At 38.7% G+C, this 21,011-nt stretch overlaps 1 protein-coding gene across 1 annotated transcript in view; it reads right to left on the reverse strand.

Annotated features, from left to right (window-relative positions):
- Positions 1 to 98: 98 nt before the first annotated feature.
- Positions 99 to 21,011, reverse strand: part of LOC121898116 (paired box protein Pax-6-like) — a 44,645-nt gene continuing 23,732 nt past the window's right edge. The window contains exons 5-11 of the mRNA XM_042413050.1: positions 19,975 to 20,137; positions 15,295 to 15,447; positions 13,659 to 13,741; positions 13,321 to 13,471; positions 10,865 to 10,974; positions 8,135 to 8,276; positions 99 to 1,125 (exon numbers count right to left, since the gene is read on the reverse strand). Of these exons, the coding sequence (XP_042268984.1) occupies positions 1,040 to 1,125; positions 8,135 to 8,276; positions 10,865 to 10,974; positions 13,321 to 13,471; positions 13,659 to 13,741; positions 15,295 to 15,447; positions 19,975 to 20,137 (888 nt within the window). The 3' untranslated portion in view covers positions 99 to 1,039. The remainder of the gene's footprint in view (positions 1,126 to 8,134; positions 8,277 to 10,864; positions 10,975 to 13,320; positions 13,472 to 13,658; positions 13,742 to 15,294; positions 15,448 to 19,974; positions 20,138 to 21,011) is intronic.

The following is a 21,011-nucleotide window of genomic DNA, read 5'->3' on the forward strand; positions in this document are numbered from 1 at the left end:
TGCAAAACTTAATAATTTCATAGCAGTTATATCAAATGTAACAAAGATTATAATTGAAATAACTTTATTATGGAAACCCTCCCAGATCACTGGAGAAGACAAATACTTTACACTTTGAAATAAGAAACAGATTTATACCCAAGACACAATCTAATGTTCACTCTTTATAAGCTAGCCAGTTGTTGGTTCTGCTTCCAGTCTTTCAAAAGTTGGTTTACTGTAAAATTGATAGACCTAACAACTTTGGAATTAAAACAAACACACATAGTTTTTCAGTTGAAGATCAGAATCCATGCCAGTTAGCAGTTCAAACCATGTCAGGATTTTTACAATACCAAACACATATCACCATATTCTAAAGTTCTGTACACATTCTAGGCCAGGGCTTTTGGAATCTGCTGATGAATCAAATTTATAGCAGACAGTTCACTTCAAGTTCTTCCTTTAACATTTCAGTCAGCATCTTTGTTTTTGCAAAAAACAGTAACATGATATAAATTAGGAACTGAAAGTGGAGGTAATATGTCTTCCCACAGAATGTCCAAATGGACATGAAGTAGTTCTTTCCTATCTGGAGTTTACTGTTACCAAAGGACAGTCCACCTTCCTGAGCTTCTTGAGTACAGCTCGGGCTACAGCTTGTGCCAAAGTGTCCTCAGAAGTCAGACATTGAATGGCAGCTGATGGAGATGATGTGGAGAGAAAACTCCTCAAGACCTTTGATCCACTTGTAGCTGAAGTTGCACTGGTTTATAGTAACCAGTAAATACTGTAGAAGTCCTTCAAAAGGAATTGTATCCAAACTCCATCTGTCTTGTTTGTCTCAAGATTTTGGTTTGAAAGTTTTCTCTGGCAAGCAGTCATTTCTCCTTATTAATTTGCTGTGGTGCAGTCTGCTTCAGTGACAATGACAGGTCCTTTTATGACATTCAAGCTGTGGAGTAGGGATGGGTCATACGTTGATGACTCATACAGTCCTGTTACTGCAGTCACTGCTGATGATCACTGCAGGCAAGAGTCACTGCTGTGAGAGACGACATCACTGCAGACGTGGCCAGTACTGTGACATGTCGGCTTCACTTCCTGGAACTTGGACTGGAACTGAGACACCAGGGGAAATCAGACCTGGTAAAAGAAATACAAATAGGTCAAGACAGCTATGACACAACAAACACAATGTTTTATTGCATATAACATTAAGGCAAAGACAATGCAGGCAATGAGAGTCATTCCATACTGCATTACAACAAAAGAAACTGCAGATGTCATGGAAAGAGCTAAGAGAAAGCCGAGGTTCAAGAGGATGGAAGATGGGTTGCACCAACAAACAATTAATTAATCTGAGTTCAAGTATAATTTAAGATCGGTTGATCCAAGTTTATTTTTATATACTTTCTTGAAGTTGTCTGTTTTCATGTTTTAGTTTTAATCGCACAACCTCTGCTGGACCTTTCATCTTCACAAACTCATGTGGTACAGCTAAGCATTGTACAGAACCACAGAACTTTATTTAACATACTAGTGGAGACACCACAGTATGACTCCAAAAACAAACATGAAATTTTGAATTTTGGTTAAAACATGTATAAAAAGATGCACAATGCATTTACAATATTTCCATTTGATGGAATGTTGCTGAACATGACACACAACATTATGTTTTGTGCTGATAATCAAAGCTTTCAGGTGGGTGAACAGTCTTCTATTTTGTCAGTAATTTGTCTTTGATGCTCCAGTAACTGAAGAATTGCTATGTGACAGTTCAGATTTAACCCCTGTTTAGGATTTAAGATTTTTGGGAGGGCTCAAGTATTTAACCTATCTAATGCTCTCAATGTGTCTCTCAAATTTCTCCTTGAGCAGCTTTAAGTAAGATAAGTTTAACCATTTTTTTTACAGTAACTGCAACCATAAAAGAATTAATAGTTTGGGAAATGCATGGATGAATTTTCTTTATGTTATGGTTCCTTCAGTGTCTTTTCAACTCGGTGCTTCAGACCTCTGTGAGATCAATCACCTCTGTTTACACTCTTAGACTCTCTCCTTCTCTATATTCTGCTCTAACCGCTTCATTTATCTTACTGTGTTATTTTCTGTGCTTTCTGTGCTAATCTGAGGGTGCTGGCATCACAGAGGGAGAATCAGGTAACCCAGGCACACAACACCACTACTTTCAACAACATTGTCATTCATGTCAGCACCAGTAATGTTTGGATGAAAAGCAGTCAGAGATCACAAAAGATAGCTTAGTCAGGATGCTTGAGTTGGCCAGAAAGATGTGTCAGCATCAATTAATTGTCTCTGGTTTGCTGAAAAACATGTTCACCCTACTGGGAACAAAGCAGCTCTTTTATCTGGAAATATAGACAGGTGTCTACATTTAGTTTTTTAGTTTAGTTTAGGTTTAAAACTAGTGCAGATGTGGAGTCAACTAGTTTGTATCTAGCCAGGGAATTTCTCACAGCATAGATTGCAGTGGAGGAAGGTAAATAAGTACATTTACTCAAGTACTGTACTTAAGTACAATTTTGAGGGACTTGTACTTTACTTGAACATTTCCATTTGATGCTACTTTATACTTCCACTCCACTACATTTGAGAGGGAAATGCTGTACTTTCTACTCTGCTACATTTATTTAACAGCTTTAGTTACTTTTCAGATGAAGATTTAACACAATGGATAATATAACATGCAAACGTCATCATTCAGAGAGAAACGTGCAAAAAAGCACCTAATACTCATTTAATCTACAGAACCAAATATCTAATGTAATCAAAAGTGTGACCACCATCCAAAGCACAGGTCTTCAAAACTGTCAATTGATAGTACAAGGTGTCTAATTTCAATTAATATTTCATCTAGTGGGAGCTAAACAGTTCTGCCTACCACTGATCACTGCAACAAGATGTTTAAATTATTATAAATATCAGATCACTGTCTACCAAAGCCTTACTAATAAATTATCTGATTCTTCAACATAGTTTTGATATGATTGTATTAATGTGAAACATGGCTTAAACCAAAAATATTCCTTCCCTTAAATGAAGCTTCCCCACCTAACTATACTTATGCCCATGTAGCTGGTGCAAATAAACAAGGTGGGGGTAAATATATGTCTATTTTCAGTTAAACCTCCAAATTTGACACTAAATTCAACTCATTTGAGGCTCTTATTCTAAGTCCATTGACCTCAGCCACGAACAGACTCTGTTCATACAACATTGTGATACTCTATCGGCCATCTGGCCCTTATTTGCAATTTTTAGAAGTATTTGGAGAATTTATCTCAGATCTTGTCATTCATTCAGATGAGATTCTAATTCTTGGTGATTTCAGTATTCATCTCAATAAGGCTGTGTCAGATGGCTGTGTTCTCATTAAATCTGAAGCATTATTGGCCTGTCCTGTTAGTGTTGGCACAGATGTATTTACCACTCATCACATTGGTCCATCTACTATAGCTACATTTGGTCAGCAGTTGCCTGAAGTCTTGGTTCCTTTCACTGCAGAGACAGGCTCTGTTGAAAATTTCACTAGTGACTTATATGTGACTCTCTCTAGTCCCCTGGATTTAGCGTCACCTCTTACTACCAGAACTATTCAACTAAAAAGGTTTACATTCTGGTTTAATGAAGAGACACATACTCTTAAGTGGGACTGCAGGAGACTGGAACGTAAATGGCGAAAATGAAAACTGGAAGTTTTTTACCTACACTGTAAAAAAAGGGCTGTGAAATCCACAGTAATTTACTGTGTTTCTGCACAGTATATTACTCTGAATATTTTCACAGTATGGTAATGTGATTTTCTACATGATACTGTAGAAATCACAGTAATGCAGTAATGAACACACTACTGCAGAAAATCACTGTAAACATACTACTGTAGACAATCACAGTAAACATTATACTACTATAGAAAATAACAGTAACCATTATACTACTGTAGAAAACCACAGTAATATTCATACTACTACATAAACCATTATGTTACTGTAGAAAATCACAGCAACCATTATATTACTCTAGAAAATCACAGTAACCATGACATTACTGAAGAAAATAACAGTAACCATCATACTACTGTTGAAAACAGTAATATTCATACTACTGCAGAAACAGAGGCTTGTCCATAGAAGCAGAAGAAGTTGCTCCTCCTCTATTTTTGAGAGGCAGGAGGGAGATGATCAAAATATAAAAAAGAGTAATTGGTTGAAATAACCCATTACCAAATCTCAGTATCATTTATAAAATAATTTTTCTGTCTTCTTCGGAAAAAAATCCAGTATTGAAATTCTGATCAAAATGCTTCAACAGTGACATCTGCAGAGCAGGCAAGAGGAGAAAGGGCAGGGTGTGTAAGTGGTGGGGGGGGGGGGGGGGGGGGCAGAGGAGGACAGGCTCTTGCTGGCCTCCTCAGGGTCTGATCTCTTATATCAATTTAATATTTTTTTCATGCTAATCTATGATTGGCCAAAATACATAAAATGATGCCCCAAGGGAGGACATCCTCCCTAGCCAATCAACAACCAGAATACAATATTGACATTACATTGGTCCAACGATAATTTCCAAATTTCATCTTCAAATCTTTACAACTGTATGCGGTAAAGCTGATAGTCCAAATTTCCTTTTTTCAGATTTAGCAGTTACGTTTCACTTCTTTTTTCGTGCAGTAGATAGCTGCTTCTGTTAGCCAAGCAACAGTTGGCTTGTTGTAGCAGCCCTGAGGGACTGTTAAGAACTGTTGTTAAGCTAACGGGAGAATGGATTTGGACTGGGCGATGCAGCAGTGACACAACACCACTGGGGAGCCGCTGGAGAGCTCCGCTCTGCAGGCGCAGCCTCAGGCCTCACTGCCTCAGCTGTCCAGAGCAGGACTATGGTGATGTGCTGCAGGCCAACATACCACTGCTCTGAAGTGAACTCCTCTCAACAACAATAGAAAATTAACAACACAATTTAAATGAAACAACCAGGAGAGTTAGCTTATTTGTCATTGTTGCTAATGACATCAGACTGGTTAACAAGCAGCAACAAAGTTCTGTTAACTAACAAGATGACCAACAGCCACAAATGGACATTATGACATGGATACTTCATCTCCATGAAAGAAGGAAGAAGACATCAGATAACATGAGTCAGATACAGCTTCTCTCTCTCTGTCTCTTTGGTCGCTAATATCTTCTCTGATGGTTAAATGTCTCTCTGTGGCTGTTGTGTGAATTTATCTCCTTAATAAGAATGCAGCAGAGATCATATAATGTGCTGTAGGTAGTTTGCTTGTTGAAGTTACAGTAAGCTGTCTGGACTCAATCATTCATTTGAAAGTGATCCAGTTTTTAATTGAGTGGTTGTTGATGTTGTGTCTCTATGTAAAGCACTTTTAATCGCCTTGTTGTTGAAATGTGCTATAACTTGCCTTGCCCTGGCCTTGTGTGATTTGTGAATGAGTGTGCGGGAAGACTGGCTGCTTGCTTGTGACAATTTATTCATTGTTCATTTTTAAGCTCAGCCATATAATGAGTAATAAGCTTAAGGTAACTAGAATAACAAGTGTTAATATGTCTTTGTAGGCTATAATTTGTATGTCATGCATACAGATAAGAGTTTGTAAGTCATGTATTCGATACATGCATTAACACTTTTTGATGAAAACATACAATCTAAGATCTGTGAATGTTTTTAGTGTTTTTAGTGTGGTACTTTATATATTTCTGTATACTAAGAAAATACATAGGAAAAATAATGTGAAATGAAATGTCTGTTTTTGATGAGAACATGAATCTGTTGTCACAATAGAACAATAGTATAAATTTGAATTGAACTTTGTTGGTAAAATGACACATCTGAATCACTCCACAGCTAAAATGAGTACTTCTTTGTTTAGAAACAATATGTATATGCTAAATGTCTTTAAAGAAGCAGCCTTCTCACCACTCAGGGGTTTTTGTTTTTGAAATTGTTTTATTGGCATATAAAATTGCCCCCCACCTCTCCGATTTCATCGGGTTAGGGAAAATGATTGGATACGGTTTGTTGTAACATTCAATGTTGGTTTTCCTCCTGTCCTCCCCAATTTTTTGAGTCACCAGCCACCACTGTCCAGATACCATTATGTACATATCTTGTGTATGACAAAATGGATGCTGTTGATGGAGACCTGACTTCACCACAACCTTGGCTGTCCTCTTCACACTCTACTATATGTTCACCATTGAATATCAGACGGACACAATGACATAGCTAGAGTCTGTTCAAAAGGTATTGCTCATCAACAATTTTACATCATATCCTATTTCCTTTACATTCTTTTTATTTGCATTTTCCCCTATGATTGCTAAGATTGCTATTAAGATGTCTTTAAAAGTGTCTTAGCATAGGTAATTAAAATCTTGTTAGGTGTAACCTGTTCTACAAAATATTACTCCTGTGTTTGTCTTAAAAAGGCATGTTTTGATCATAACTTGGCTATTACACAGACAGCAATGGTAAAATATTTTTGTTTTTCTGTCATCTGCAGTAGCTGTCATTCAGTTTGCTGAAGAGCACGAAGCAGCAGTGGAATATCGAAGTGAAATCACCCAGCTCCTGACCTGCAAGGATCCAAAGCCTTTTGGCCCAGTGGACTTTTGCAAAAGTAGACTGAGGTGGGTTTTTGGACTCTTTACAGACAAGTACGCATCCACAAACACAATTTTAAAGATTTAAGGATACCTGCCTACCTGGTGACTTAACATTTCCCACAGCTGACTATCCATGTTTAGATTACCCAAGAGTGTTTTGTTTCGAGGAAATTACAGTGTCTAGTATATTGTCAAATTCAGTGATTTGATTTTTTTTAATATTTGTAGTTGGGTTAAGAAATTACATCCGTATTTTGGAAGGGCTCCAGTGTGTACCAAAAGTTAAAAAGGGCAACAGGCTCTTTTACTACAGCTTGTGCAAATCAGTGCATTGTCATTAAGAGTAAACAACACCCCATTGCAAATTAAGTACAATATGTAAGGAGGGAAGTGATTACTTCTACAGTTTCAACAGCCATGTCCATATTCAGCCTATATTGTTATTAGGCCATCATACCATTAAGTAGTAGCCTACCTATAATGAGAACAGTCATATTAACCAGCCCTAAAATATTTATTTCACCATAGCCACAAAATAGTTTGTGTCCCGGTCTGTTGAGTATTTAAATCTTAACTTAAAACTCACCTTTTTGCCTTAATCTACGATTAGCTGTCTTTAATTGAGTCCCTCATGACCTTATACTGCACAGTAGGTTGGTTTCTGCCTCAATGAATTTACTAAGAGCTGTTCTGTTGACAAGATTATTGATTATTGCAACTGTTCTGATACCCATTGCATCTCTGTAACCTCAAGTTTCATTCTTCCACAAGCACATGAGCATCCAAGCTGTGTGCCACTCTCTCTTCTCTCCCCCTCTCTCCCTTTTTTCTCCCCCTGTCCTCTCTTGTCTCTCAGGTGTCTCTTGCTGGACCAGCACCTTTCCTGGATCCATTCTGCTTCCCTGGCTGTCGCTGCCATTTCCTGAGGTTTTGGATCTGGTTTCCCATCCTACAGGAGTTCAGCCTCACCTCATGTCTCTCTCTCTGAATGATGTCTTTAACCTTCTCTCTCTCCTGTGTGAATAATGTCTTTTCTAGTCTTTGCTCCCGTGTATGTGAATGGTGTGATGTGAGCTTCCCCTGCGCACATGTGTAGTCTGTCCTCCTGCCAGGTCTCCATGGTGCTGGAGGTCACATGGCTCAGGTCCTGTTCTGTTTTGGTGGAAACTGGGGGCTGCTTGGCATCCTTTTTATCACATTCTTCATATATATTATAAATCCATTATAATTTTGTTATCCTGTTCGTTATCCTGTATTTTGTAATTTGTCTTTCTTGTTCTATTCTGTACACACAGCATCTACTGCACATCTGTCCAGTTTTCCCTTATTCAAATCGGGGGTCTAAGGACAGAGGATGTTATATTGCTATCTCTTACACAAACAATATCAGAATTAATTCCTGCCATGTCTCTATTTCACTAGGTATCTACATGCACCCTATCAGTGCTGACAGAGAGAAGAGGAGGGAATAAAGAGTATCAAACAGCAGGCAGTTAGTAACTTCCTACCTGTTGACGATGTTGCAGAGGAGGGCATTGACTGGCTGTTGATGTGTGGCTGCATGTGTGGAGGGGTATATGTCTCATAGCTTCTTCCATTTACACTTGGGCTGGTGGGCAGCATGCAGGAATAAGAAGTCTGACTGGATGCCTGAAAATATAAATGTCACCCATTAAAGCATTTAACACTTTGATGAGCTATTCACCACCAGGTAAAGTAGGTGTCATATTAGAATAACAGCCTTGTAACTATGATGGTCACTTTTGTGAGGTCAATTCACTTTAATAATGAATCACCCAACTGATAGCCCTTATTTCTGCATGGGGAGGGTTATGGGAACAAGCTATATGAGGGTTAAATTTTATTCAGACTTTTTAAACAATTTACTTAAGTGGCAACCACCATGGCTGAGTGAAGTAGAGTGCAAAAGAGTTTTAAAAATGGCCAAATGGTACTGGCAACAACAAATCCCAAACTATAAATAAGTATCTTCAGTAAGTCCCAACAACTCTTTCCAAATTTCCAAAGTGAATATTTCTCCCACAAGACATTCAGCTCTCATTCTAATGTGCCACTGAACCATTGAAGAGATATTAAGAGTAACTGAGGCACATTTGCACAGTCAGCCATGCTACAGCCATGGCCAAAAGTATTGAGAATGACACAAGTATTGGTTTTCACAAAGTTTGCTGCTTCAGTGTTTTTAGATCTTTTTGTCAGATGTTAGTATGGTATATCGAAGTATATTTACAAGCATATCATAAGTGTCAAAGGCTTTTATTGACAATTACATTAAGTTAATGCAAAGAGTCAATATTTGCAGTGTTGACCCTTCTTTTTCAAGACCTATGCAATTCACCCTGGTATGCTGTCAATTAACTTCTGGGCCACATCCTGACTGATGGCAGCCCATTTTTGCATAATCAATGCTTGGAGTTTGTCAGAATTTGTGGGTTTTTGTTTGTCCACCCGCCTCTTGAAGATTGACCACAAGTTCTCAATGGGATTAAGATCTGGGGAGTTTCCTGGCCATGGACCCGACATTTTGATGTTTTGTTCCCTGAGCCACTTAGTTATCACTTTTGCCTTATGGCAGGGTGCTCCATCATGCTGGAGAAGGCATTGTTCATCACCAAACTGTTCTTGGATGGTTGGGAGAAGTTGCTCTTGGAGGATGTTTTGGTGCCATTCTTTATTCACTCCACTCCCTTGGCTGAAAAGCAACCCCACACATGAATGGTCTCAGGATGTTTTACTGTTGGCATGACACAGGACTGATGGTAGCGCTCACCTTTTCTTCTCCAGACAAGCTTTTTTCCGGATGCCCTAAAAAATCGGAAAAGGGATTCATCAGAGAAAAGGACTCTACCCCAGTCCTCAGCAGTCCAATCCCTGTACCTTTTGCAGAATATCAGTCTGTCCCTAATGTTTTTCCTGGAGAGAAGTGGCTTCTTTGCTGCCCTTCTTGACAACAGGCCATCCTCCAAAAGTCTTCGCCTCACTATGCGTGCAGATGCACTCACAGCTGCCTCCTGCCATTCCTGAGCAAGCTCTGCACTGGTGGTGCCCGATCCCGCTGCTGAATCAACTTTAGGAGACAGTCCTGGTGCTTGCCGGACTTTCTTGGGCACCCTGAAGCCCTCTTCACAACAATTGAACCTCTCTCCTTGAAGTTCTTGATGATCTGATAAATGGTTGATTTAGGTGCAATCTTACTAGCAGCAATATCCTTGCCTGTGAAGCCCTTGTTGTGCAAAGCAATGATGACTGCATGTGTTTCTTTGCAGGTAACCATGGTTAACAGAAGAAGAACAATGATTTCAAGCACCACCCTCCTTTTAAAGCTTCCAGTCAGTTATTCTAACTCAATCAGCATGACAGAGTGATCTCCAGCCTTGTCCTCGTCAACACTCTCACTTGTGTTTACAAAAGAATCACTGACATGATGTCAGCTGGTCCTTTTGTGGCAGGGCTGAAATGCAGTGGAAATGTTTTTTTTGGGATTAAGTTTGTTTTCATGACAAAGAGGGGCTTTGCAATTAATTGCAATTCATCTGATTACTCTTTATAACATTCTGGAGTATATGCATATTGCCATCATAAAAACTGAGGCAGCAGATTTGTGTCATTCTCAAAACTTTTGGCACAGCTGTAGTTGTCTCAGATCCATCCCGAATACCCACAACAGGTGATAACATGTAGATTGTCTGGTTCCAGTTGACAGGTTTTCAGATGAAAAACAGCCCTGCAATAAAATCATACAAGGTGCTGCTTTGGTATGGGCCATTGCCTACAGCTACAGGTGAGATGATGACATAGAATGCAGGAAGTCCACTTTAAGAAATATTGTACATCTACTAGTTTGAAAGCTTATCAGACACCAAAACGCTGCACAACTGTTTATAATATGAAGTTGGATGTTACAAGTGGAAAGTTCATCATGGCATGAGTTGTTTTATTCTCCAACAGGACAATCATAAGGTAAAGAGTCAATAACATGCACACATCACAAAGCAGTCTATTAAGAATTTGCACTTGCTTGTATTTGATTGGCCACTGCAGTGGCCACAACATATGAGACCATATGTTGTGGCAAAAGTTGAGACAGGCTGAATGTCTTTGCTGGACAACTCTGTATTCTTTTGCCAGAGCCTCTGTGTTGAGACTATGTGTGTCATCTTTACTGTCAGGGGTGGTGGTGCAGGTGTCTCTTGTGTTGTCTTTTAAAATAATCTTACTTGCATGGGCAAACTGGCAGCCATACTGAAGCTTGGCATGGCTGGAAGGCTGTAGCTGTTAGACAGGACTGGATCTGACCTTCCCAACATGGATCCTGATGAGAAGGACACTAGAAATACAGGGATTTAGAATGGAGAGAATGAAGAAAATGGTAAATGGCTGCATTTATATTAGTGCTTTTAACTAAAGCACTTTATAATGCTCCTACTGCTCATTCACACATTCACACACACACCAACACACCAATGGCAGCAAGCTACCGTACAAGATGCTGGCACAACCATCGGGAACAATTTGGGGTTCAGTATCTTACCCAAGGACACTTCGACATGTGGACAGGAGGAGTCAGGGATTGAACCACACCTCCACCTGCCCAACTCCTAAACTGGCCTTAAGAGTCAGTATCAAGTTGGAGTTGGGATTGCTACACATGACAATATCCAGGGCTGAGAATGCCATTCATAACCGTCATATTTAATGAGCAAGACTACTGTGATCAACAAGTTGGATAGTCACCAGTTAGTTAGAAGCTATGAGAGGAGGTTATTGGTCCTCAGATACCTAAATATCATTGGGATTCAGTCATATACAATAGCATAGCTGTATTATCAGGAGGTTATACAAGTCTATTATTTGTTACCTCTAGATTTTGCAATTTTGATCTTTGCGAGGACTGACAAGGGGAATCATTAAGCAATAAACTCTTAGTATGTGTAAATATGATTTCAAACTGTTCCAATGTGACATTTTTCAATGTCACAAACTATTTCATATGGTTAAAATCAGTTACCAAAATATGGTTAAATACACAGCTAACATTTGTATATGAGCCAACATCAGCAAGCAATGGCAAAAGATATGCACGTGACTTACAGCTAACCATGCTGTGTATTTAGCAAAATCATGGCAATTTTGGTGAGTTTTTGGAATGTATGGTGTTTATGATAGGGCAGAGGAGAGAAGTAGATTATAATGCAAGATTGGTCTGAGAGATTTCTATTAACCTCTCTTGTTTTTTCACTGTGAAACTGGGTTATTATTAGGGTATTTGACATTTTCCAATACTATTGCTGATACAATACCAAAGTACTGATAAACAAAAGATACTTTTTGATACTTGACTCTGAGAAATATCAACATGTTTTACTACAAAATATGTTTTTTGTTGAGCAAAAGAAGTCAAAGTTCTCAAGTGTTAAATGCTGTGTAAATAGAAGGAGCCATAGAAGCAACCTTTGTCTAACTAGAATAAAGTCGAACACTGTCAGAATGACAATTTACATCAGGAACGGTCACGGGGAAGCCCCATGCCCTAAAGTAGGGCATATACTACACACACACACACATGCATTAGCAGCCCTCTCCTCTCAATCTTCTTGTTGGTTAGAGGTTTTTATGCAACAGCTTGTTTACTTGGTGTGTAGGTGTTTGTTAAAATTGACTTGTAAAATGCACACATTTAAAATGTTGTGAAGACACATTGTAGTTGTCTGACAAGTACTCAGTTTATTGAGTTTCAATTGTGCTTCACCTGTTTCCCCTGTTGTGCTTTCTCTTCTTCTGTAAGACCAGGAACTGGCAAACTGGAGTTAGTGCAGTCCACATGGTTAAGTGGAGGTGTTCCCAGGGGAAGAGACTTAGTGCGGTAGAGTGGGAGGGGTGTTTTGCCTCTTTTCGGGGATTTGACTGTTAAAGTGCTCTTTTTAAGGAAAAACATATTTTAGAGTAAACTTAAATGAATTTCTAATTGATGGTATATTGTTATTTAACACTGCTGTCCTTGTGAGTGTTTTGTAAGAAATAATTGATATTGTTCTCTTGAGTAGGTGGAGTCCAACTGTATAAAAGGGAGAAGTCTGGGGTGAATCGAGGCTTCATCAGGAGACAGACACAGCTTCAGTCTGCAGCTCCTGCTTTGGGCCTAATCTCAGGGGGCATAGCCAAAGTGCAATTTAGAGTTGATTTCTTTTTTTGTGTGTGTATTCTCCTATTTTTGAGAAAAGGGTTATTTTTGGTTAGTTAGTTATTTTTATTTATTTTTTTTTATTTCCACTTTGTCCAGATATTTATGTCCACTGTAAATATCTGCACAGGACTCCACCGATGGCAAATAAAATTCACTTGGACTGACCCGTTCTGTCTGCAGGAATCCACTGCAACTGACTGAACACAGCCACTGTCAACAGGCTTTTCTCACATTTTGACATGTCACAGTGGGAAAAGCACATTCGCAAATAATAAAATGAATGATGGCTGAAACTTTGTCTTTGTTATTAGCAACACCTGTGCTTTTCCTACTATGACAAGTCAAAATGTCCCCTGGGTAAAAGGTCTGTTGACACATATTAAAAACTACCCTTAAAAACAATATTGATACAATTATTATGCTCATAATAAGTGCTAGTCAAATGTGTAGTAGGCTATATGTACTTATAGTATCTGTCCTAATCAATACCTGGTGTAGTAGGTTGTGGTAGAGTCTGGTAAACACTGGCGTTGAAGCTGCTGCTGATGGGAATATGGTTGGAGGAGTTGGACACCTGACGACGTTGATTTCTCAGCTTCTCCTCTCTTCTCCACTTTGCTCTTCTGTTGGAAAACCAAACCTACACATGCCACAAACATGGAAAAACACTGGTTATTGCAAGGTTAAGGCAACTTATCATGATTAATTTCATTTTAGTAATGTTAGGTGTTCAACACAAATCATGCATTATTACATTACAGACTCTCTCTCTCACACACACACACACACACACACTGAGCTGTAATCCTATAAATGATACAACTTACCTGTATCCGTGCCTCTGGTAGGTCTATTTTGTTGGCAAGGCGCTCTCGGGCAAACACATCTGGATAATGAGTCCTTTCAAATTCTGGAGCCAAAACACATTGTGTCATTACATGATAATATTAGTTGCGCTGTGTCTAATTCATGGATATCAGAAGACTAAGGTTAGAGTGATGTGAAGATAGTGAAGTATTGATTCCCATCATCAGAAGTAATGAAGTGCTGTGAGTGGCTGCTACTCTTTAACAGATGCTTCACTGAATCAGTTCTCACAGTCAGTATTCCTTTCTGGCTGGATACATGCACAACTAATGTTATGATCAGAGCAATGTAGGCCTATTCTAAACTGTACTCTTTCACACTCCTTTTCTATGCTTGGCCATCTTCACCAAACCATTTCAGCTTATATTCTTAAGATTTTAATCTCCAAATTGTACTTCACTGTCAGCTGTTGCCACAGATAACTGAAGCATTGTGCATGAGACCTTGTCAAAGGAAAATTCATGAGTGAAAGTTATGTTCTTATCTTTTTTTGCGATACAGTTATTCCTCTGCTATGTTTATATGCTTCTGAGTGTGTGTGCTGTCTTTCTATCACTTTACATGGTACTCTCTTGTATTTTGTGCTAATTCAGCTAATTCTGACAACACACAGTGGAAATATGTCTTGCACAGGCAGACATGATCTTGGGAACTTATGCACTTGGGAAAAATTATTCATGAAAACTGAAAAGAGAGTTATGCATTCTGTGTTCTTGCTGAAGGGAGCATGGTTTGGGGGGAAGTACAAGAGGGTCTTTTGACTTTTTCTCATCCCAGATTTACATTTTATATCAGTCTTTGTTTACAAGATTGTAAAAAAAATGGATCAAATAATTTTAAATAGTTAGTTATAGCGATGGTTTAATGTGCGTTTTGCCATATGCAAGTTACTAACAGTACTTCTGTTTCAGGGCTTTAATTTTCTCATCACAATCAGCTAGGTAATAGAACCAATATTTCATCTGAAGAAACTGAGAATATAATGAATATTTATGGATATTAGATATTTGCTTTCTTGCTGAGAGTTAGATGAACACCCTATCTCCCCACCCCAATTATTTTGTACAGTCTCTTAGGTTTAGTAATAAGATGTAAGTGAGAATCAGTTCAGCCCAGTCACACCAGACCAAACCCCAGATGTTAACATGATGATGTGAAATTCTGCAAGCATCAAGTACAACATGCACTGGATGTCAGTGATGGTGAACATGAACACAATAATATACATGTACTGTATGACAGTAAACTAAGCATGAACATGCTATCACATGTACTGTATGACAGCAAAAAGGATATGATAGACAAGTCTGTTCTTCAGCCAGACATTAGCATCTACCATTCCTGATTGGATACTGTCAAATTTCTTTCTGAGCTGTCACTGGGCTTTGTGTCAGTGTGGGACCTGTTCTGGAAATGTCCCATTTTTTCCTTTGTACATTGTAAGTACAAAAACAAACTTGTGCACACTATAATCTGCACACTCAAATGAATATACATAAGAATGAAAGACTATATAGACATTTCAGTAATTAGCACAAATTGCTAACTTTATTTTGAAGAGAAATGAGAAATGGTGTATAATGTACTGATCAACACCTTTTTCCAGTGCGTCTATCTGGTCCTGTGTGAACGATGTTCTGTTTCTCTGCAGTTTCCTCTTCAGCTGAAGCCTCATCTGAGTCTCCTCTGAATCCTCACCATTGGAACTCACTGATATTGTGTTCTCCCCTCCCTCTGCCTGTGAACATTCTGCAGCATGGAAGGAGGGAATAATCAAACACACAGAATTAGGAATATGAATCTGCAAGTCCATCAGATAAATACAGTGGTGTTAAAAGTGTAGCACATTTCATTTAGAAAGATTACAAAGTGGAAATGCTCCAGTAAAGTTTGCTCTAGTACAGTATTTGAGTTTATGTTCCAAGTTACATTTTGCCTTTTCTGATCATTCTACAGAACATTTGCTCATGCTTGAAAAAAGCATTTTACTTTTGTACAATAGTGTTTCACAGTGGTAATTGTGTAGTTGTCTGTTTACCTGTAAATGTGTCACACCTGTGGTTTAAACTTATGCATATATTGTGCAGTTATGTGGATTGTTTAAACCAGGTTTACAATGTCCTGATCCCTTTAGCTTTGAGAGGGTTTGTGGAACTGCTCAAACCTTAATCAGCTGTTCAGGCTAACTGAAGACAACCTTTTTACTGTAATACTGTAAGTCGAGCCCTTTCTGTTTCTTGGCTCCTCTCATATAATATCCCAAGGCCTTGCAATGATGGAAAGCTGGGAAAAAAGGAACACATAATATTAATCTATACTGTGAGTCAAAGTCTTTGTTTATATATGTGAATAAAAATTACTGATTGGGACTTTAATATAAGTCTTTAACTTCTGTACTTGTGTTTTGTTCCTGTTTATTCATGTTTGATAAGAGAAATTGATTGAAAATGAATAAAATGTTGTAAGAGTGGTTTTAAAGGCGTAAGTGCAGAATGGGACAGTAAGAGCTGCAGAGACAGTGATGTGAAAGCTTACTATCTTCTAACAGTAATTTATCTAGCAGGTATATCAGCAATAACAACTCCAGCAGTGATTGCAGTATATATATTAAAGCTCTGGCCTTGATCAGAGTAGAAAATGCAATATGTAAATCTCAAATCCATGATGTTCTACTTCATTTGCAATCAAACCATGCAAATCAGTGAAGGATGAGTGAAGGTACAAGGTTCTTCAGAGCGGAGATCTCCAACATGTGATCTCTAAACAGAGGGGAGCTTGACTCCAGCTCCCTGTGGAACATATGTTATTTGTGGTGCTAGCCTAATTATTCATTATCCCCAGCAGACACAGACTGCAAAACAGAATGAAGCTATTGCTCAGTGTCACAGTCAGTCAGGCAGAAAGAGACACAAATGAGACCAGACACTGCCTCTCCTCTCCCCTCCCCTACACACCCACCCACACACACACACACACACACACACACACACACACACACACACACACACACACACACACACACACACACACACACACACACACACAAAGGCACAAACATGCTGTTGACTGATGGAGAGGCAGCAGCCATGGTAGTATAGCATGACTTTGTCTCACTGTTGTAATCCCAGGGTGCTGCTAGAGGAGAAGCAGCAGCATATGAGCCTTGTCCCAGAGCAAATGGGGCCAACAGCCAACACTTTGAGGGAAAAAGGAAAGAAGGTGTCCACTCTATACAGTGTTTCCTCTGTGCCATAAAATAATAATGATTTTTTAGTACATTTTTCAGGTTGGAGGGGAAATTTGGTGCAGCTGTCGCTCTCAGAATAAAATACAAATAAATACAGATGCAAAGGTGATAGACATTTTTTGTTCATTTGTTATAAATCATGCCTAACTTTAGCAATCATATAAAAATCTTGGATACAATCTTAGATGAAGCCAGCATAATTTCAGTTTTAGTGCCCTTTCTATGGCAACATCACATTAAGTGTTGCAACTTTAATAGCTATTATTCCAGGCCTTCATTTTGTGCTGTGGATGCCTCTGAATGTCTAAATTGTGGCACAAATATTTTTTAAAAGTTTTAAAATTTGTAAAATCTTTGCAGGCAGGAACAGGAAAAGTGACACTAATACACCTGTGGGCCACACAACATGAAGATGACCTTACACTACAATGAATGGGCACCACTGAATAGGTATTGGAATACTGTGTGCAGTGCATCAGTATCACAATAATCCATGGCCTACAAACCAAGATGCTTCTGTTACCATCAATTACAACTTGTTTGGAATTCACATTTCCACCAGAGGAGGTTGACTTCACATTATGGCGTCCAAGTGATTTCAGTCATGAGAACACCTTTTACTAAACAACTGACAGTATAACTGGATGTGGCTGTGTTTTTTTTTTCAGAAAATAAATGTAGAATTCTTTGGTCTTTTTTTCCAACATCAGACTGTGGGTAAGAGAAAAAAAAAAAATACAACAAAAATATTAACTAAATAACTCAAGGTCCATTCACTACCTTTTTGTAGAGGTTTCAGCTGCATATTATGGTCTGCATGAGTGGATGGATTTGGCTCAGTTGTCATCCTGAGATCTAAATGTTCCGTTATATTATAACAGTTTTTGTGCACTGTGCACTTGTGCCAGGAGTCTTGTAAAATCTTATTGAAAAGAGCACCCTTAGGGCCTTATTTTTGCTGAAATAGAACGTAGGTGCAGATGGAAAAAAAATAAACAGTCCTCATACAATATCCCAAACATACAAAATTGGGGTTGTAAATTTGATGGTTAGTGTTTGAAAAGCACATAAGTTCTATCACTGTTTTGTCCAAATATTTAAATAATGAATGAAGGTATCCATGCTGTGCCAACTGTGTGTATGGTAAGCAGGATTTTTGGAGAGGTGTGATTGTGATCCTCTACCATCAAGTTGGGTGGAGCAGGAGAAAACCAAAGTTGTTTTTTTACATTTAACTTATTCATTTTTATAGTTTATTTTTACAGTTGTGCGCTCCCACAGTACCCTGTGCTCCAAGCCCTTGCCAGTACTGCACAGCAGCAGCTTTGAGTTTGTATTTGATCACAGGTCAGGTTAGGTTTTATAATAATGGGTCAGATCGGAACTGATTTAGGCCCTCTTTACACCTGGCATTAACATCTGTCCCATGTGATCCAACCACAAGTGGACAGCTTTATGTCTGTTTACACCTGGCATTAAAATACGTCTCCACATGCATCCTGAGTGACCACTTGTGATCGGATCTCAGTTCCCCCGCTCTATATGCAAATAAACACAGACATCACTTCTATTTGCAAAGACCAAATTTGTTTGTTATTGACTGGCGGGAGGACCTGGTGTCCGCTCTGTCCAAAACTGTGTTCAACATGTTTGATAACAGGATAAAGAAATATACAATGCAATGTGCCCCTGTACAAAAATCAAATGCCCGTCCTATTGATTTGCTCTAGTGCTGCATCAGAATATATATATGTGTATATACAGTACTGTGCAAAAGTCTTAGACACTAAAAGTAAAGTGAGAATGCTTCCAGAAATATTGCTATAAATTGTTTTATAACTTCTTACAAAGTTGAGTAAACAGCAGAAACCTAAATGAAATCAATATTTGCTGTGAGCAGCTTTGCCTTTAAAATAGCAGCAGTTCTCCTCGGTACACTTTAACATAGTTTTTCATGGTAACTTGCAGGTAGGTTGTTGTAACCATCCTGGAGAAAGAATGTTCTTCTGTGGATTTATTATTTATGCCATCTCAGGTGCTTCTTCATGTAATCCTAGATTGACTCCATGATGTTGAGATCAGAGCTCTGTGGGGGCCATATCATACCATCTGTTGCAGGACTCATCATTCTTCTTGTTGCTGCACAGTACTGTGTGTATATATATATATATGTGTGTGTGTGTGTGTGTGTGTGTGTGTGTATATATATATATATATATATATATATAGTTGAGTAGGTGGTCCCTCAGTGTGGTCCAGGCCGCATTGCATTTACACTACTAATCAGAATGTCCAGACAAATTTGATGGCGCTCAGGGCGCATCCTGAGGACACCTATGTTACTTCAAATTATTTTATTGTTAAACTAACTGTTAAATTTACTGTTAAACTTATTGTTAAACTGAGTCTGAGTCAGTTTTTCAGCCTGATGTTGAGAAAATACAGAATATTAAGTACTGTCAGATCCTGTCATATTTAGTAAATAATGAATGAAGTCATCTCTGCTGTGCCATCTATGCATAAAGTTATACACAACCTCTTTCTCAAATCAGAGACTGTAGATGAAACAAATGTATCATTCTGAGCTGAACTGAAAGGGGGAAAACTGAACATAAATTAAGGTGTTTTGAAATTTTAGAGATGTCTGTGTGCATGCACCTCTGCCAACATTAAAATTAAAATGTGTGCTAAGAGTTGGTTTTAACATGAATGCAGTTTCATCAAAATGAGCACCAAAATTGCACTGCACCACCTAGTTAGCATAAGCACAGCCTCAGCTGTGCCTGTCCTACCACGTCAGTGCAGATACATTCGTTTGGTGCCAGGAAATTACCAGACACAAAAAATAGGTTTGCGCCTGAGGAAAATTGCAAGACTGCATTTGAACTTGCGCTGGCTTTGTGTCGGCAGGAAAATAGTGCCCTTAGTGTCTTAGTAGTGGTACTGGTAGTGAGTGTTGCCCTAGTAATGTAGTAGCAGTAAAATAGCAGTTGTACTATTGTTCCAAGTAGTATGAATTAGTGTCTTACCAGTGGTAGTGAGTATAGTCCCAGGATACCACCCTGAACGTCCTCCCCAGGTAGTTTGTCCACTTAGCATCTTGAGTTTGTCAAACATTCCTTCAGCTCCCACTGTGCCCATTTGCTGCTTGTCACTGGCCAAGTTCCTGAGCACTCGATTTATTGATGAAACCTGGTGACGAACACAATAACATGATTATTAAACAAACTACAACTATTTTGTTAGATATGGATATTGCTGGACAGGAGCTGTTGAACCAAACACTGTCAAAAACTAAAGCATTAATGGCCCACTCAACCTTCAGCCAGCCTCATTGTGTCCATTAAAGGAAACACTACAGAGATTTAATGTGGTCTGTTTCTTCCACATCACAGGGTAATGTTAAAGGCTTTGTGTACTGTAGAAGCTACACCTGTCATGTCAGTGTCTCAGCAATTCCATTTTTACATGACATAATTAATTTTACATTACACATTAATCATTAAATCTACTATGAGTTAATAGAATGACTTCCCACACATGGATCAGATCCAGTTCAAAACCAAAGTGTCCTTTTAAACTGGGCTCATATTATCTGTTTGACTGGTTGATTTGATACAGAGGAATGCAACAGATGACAACATTTCCAACCACCAAACTTCAGCCATGAGCATCTTTCCAACAATACCCTACTGTGGAGGTTGAAGTAGTCTCTGATCTTGTTCAAAGAGTCACGGACGGTGAGAGAATGTTGAAAGAAAAAGAGAGCAGCTGGCCTGAAGGCACAAATGCATAAATCCTCTCATCTGGCCAATGAATTGTGTAGAACCTTTATAGATGTAATCCATATTTTGTAAGGCATGTTTGATGTAGTTTCTTTTTGACTAGCAACACTCTGATTTACTGCAGCCCATCGGACACCAAAAAGTCTCTTTGTAAACCTAAAAGAAAGGTTGACCTGAAAAACAGATCTTCAAATTGATTATTTTTAAGCGGAGTTTAGACTTCTTTTTTCACCAACACGTAGAAAGCTGCTCTTCTCCAGAAATACAATCTCAAGCAGCAT

This window comes from Thunnus maccoyii, chromosome 5 (assembly GCF_910596095.1).
Source record: "Thunnus maccoyii chromosome 5, fThuMac1.1, whole genome shotgun sequence".
In the NCBI taxonomy this organism is placed as follows: domain Eukaryota; kingdom Metazoa; phylum Chordata; class Actinopteri; order Scombriformes; family Scombridae; genus Thunnus; species Thunnus maccoyii.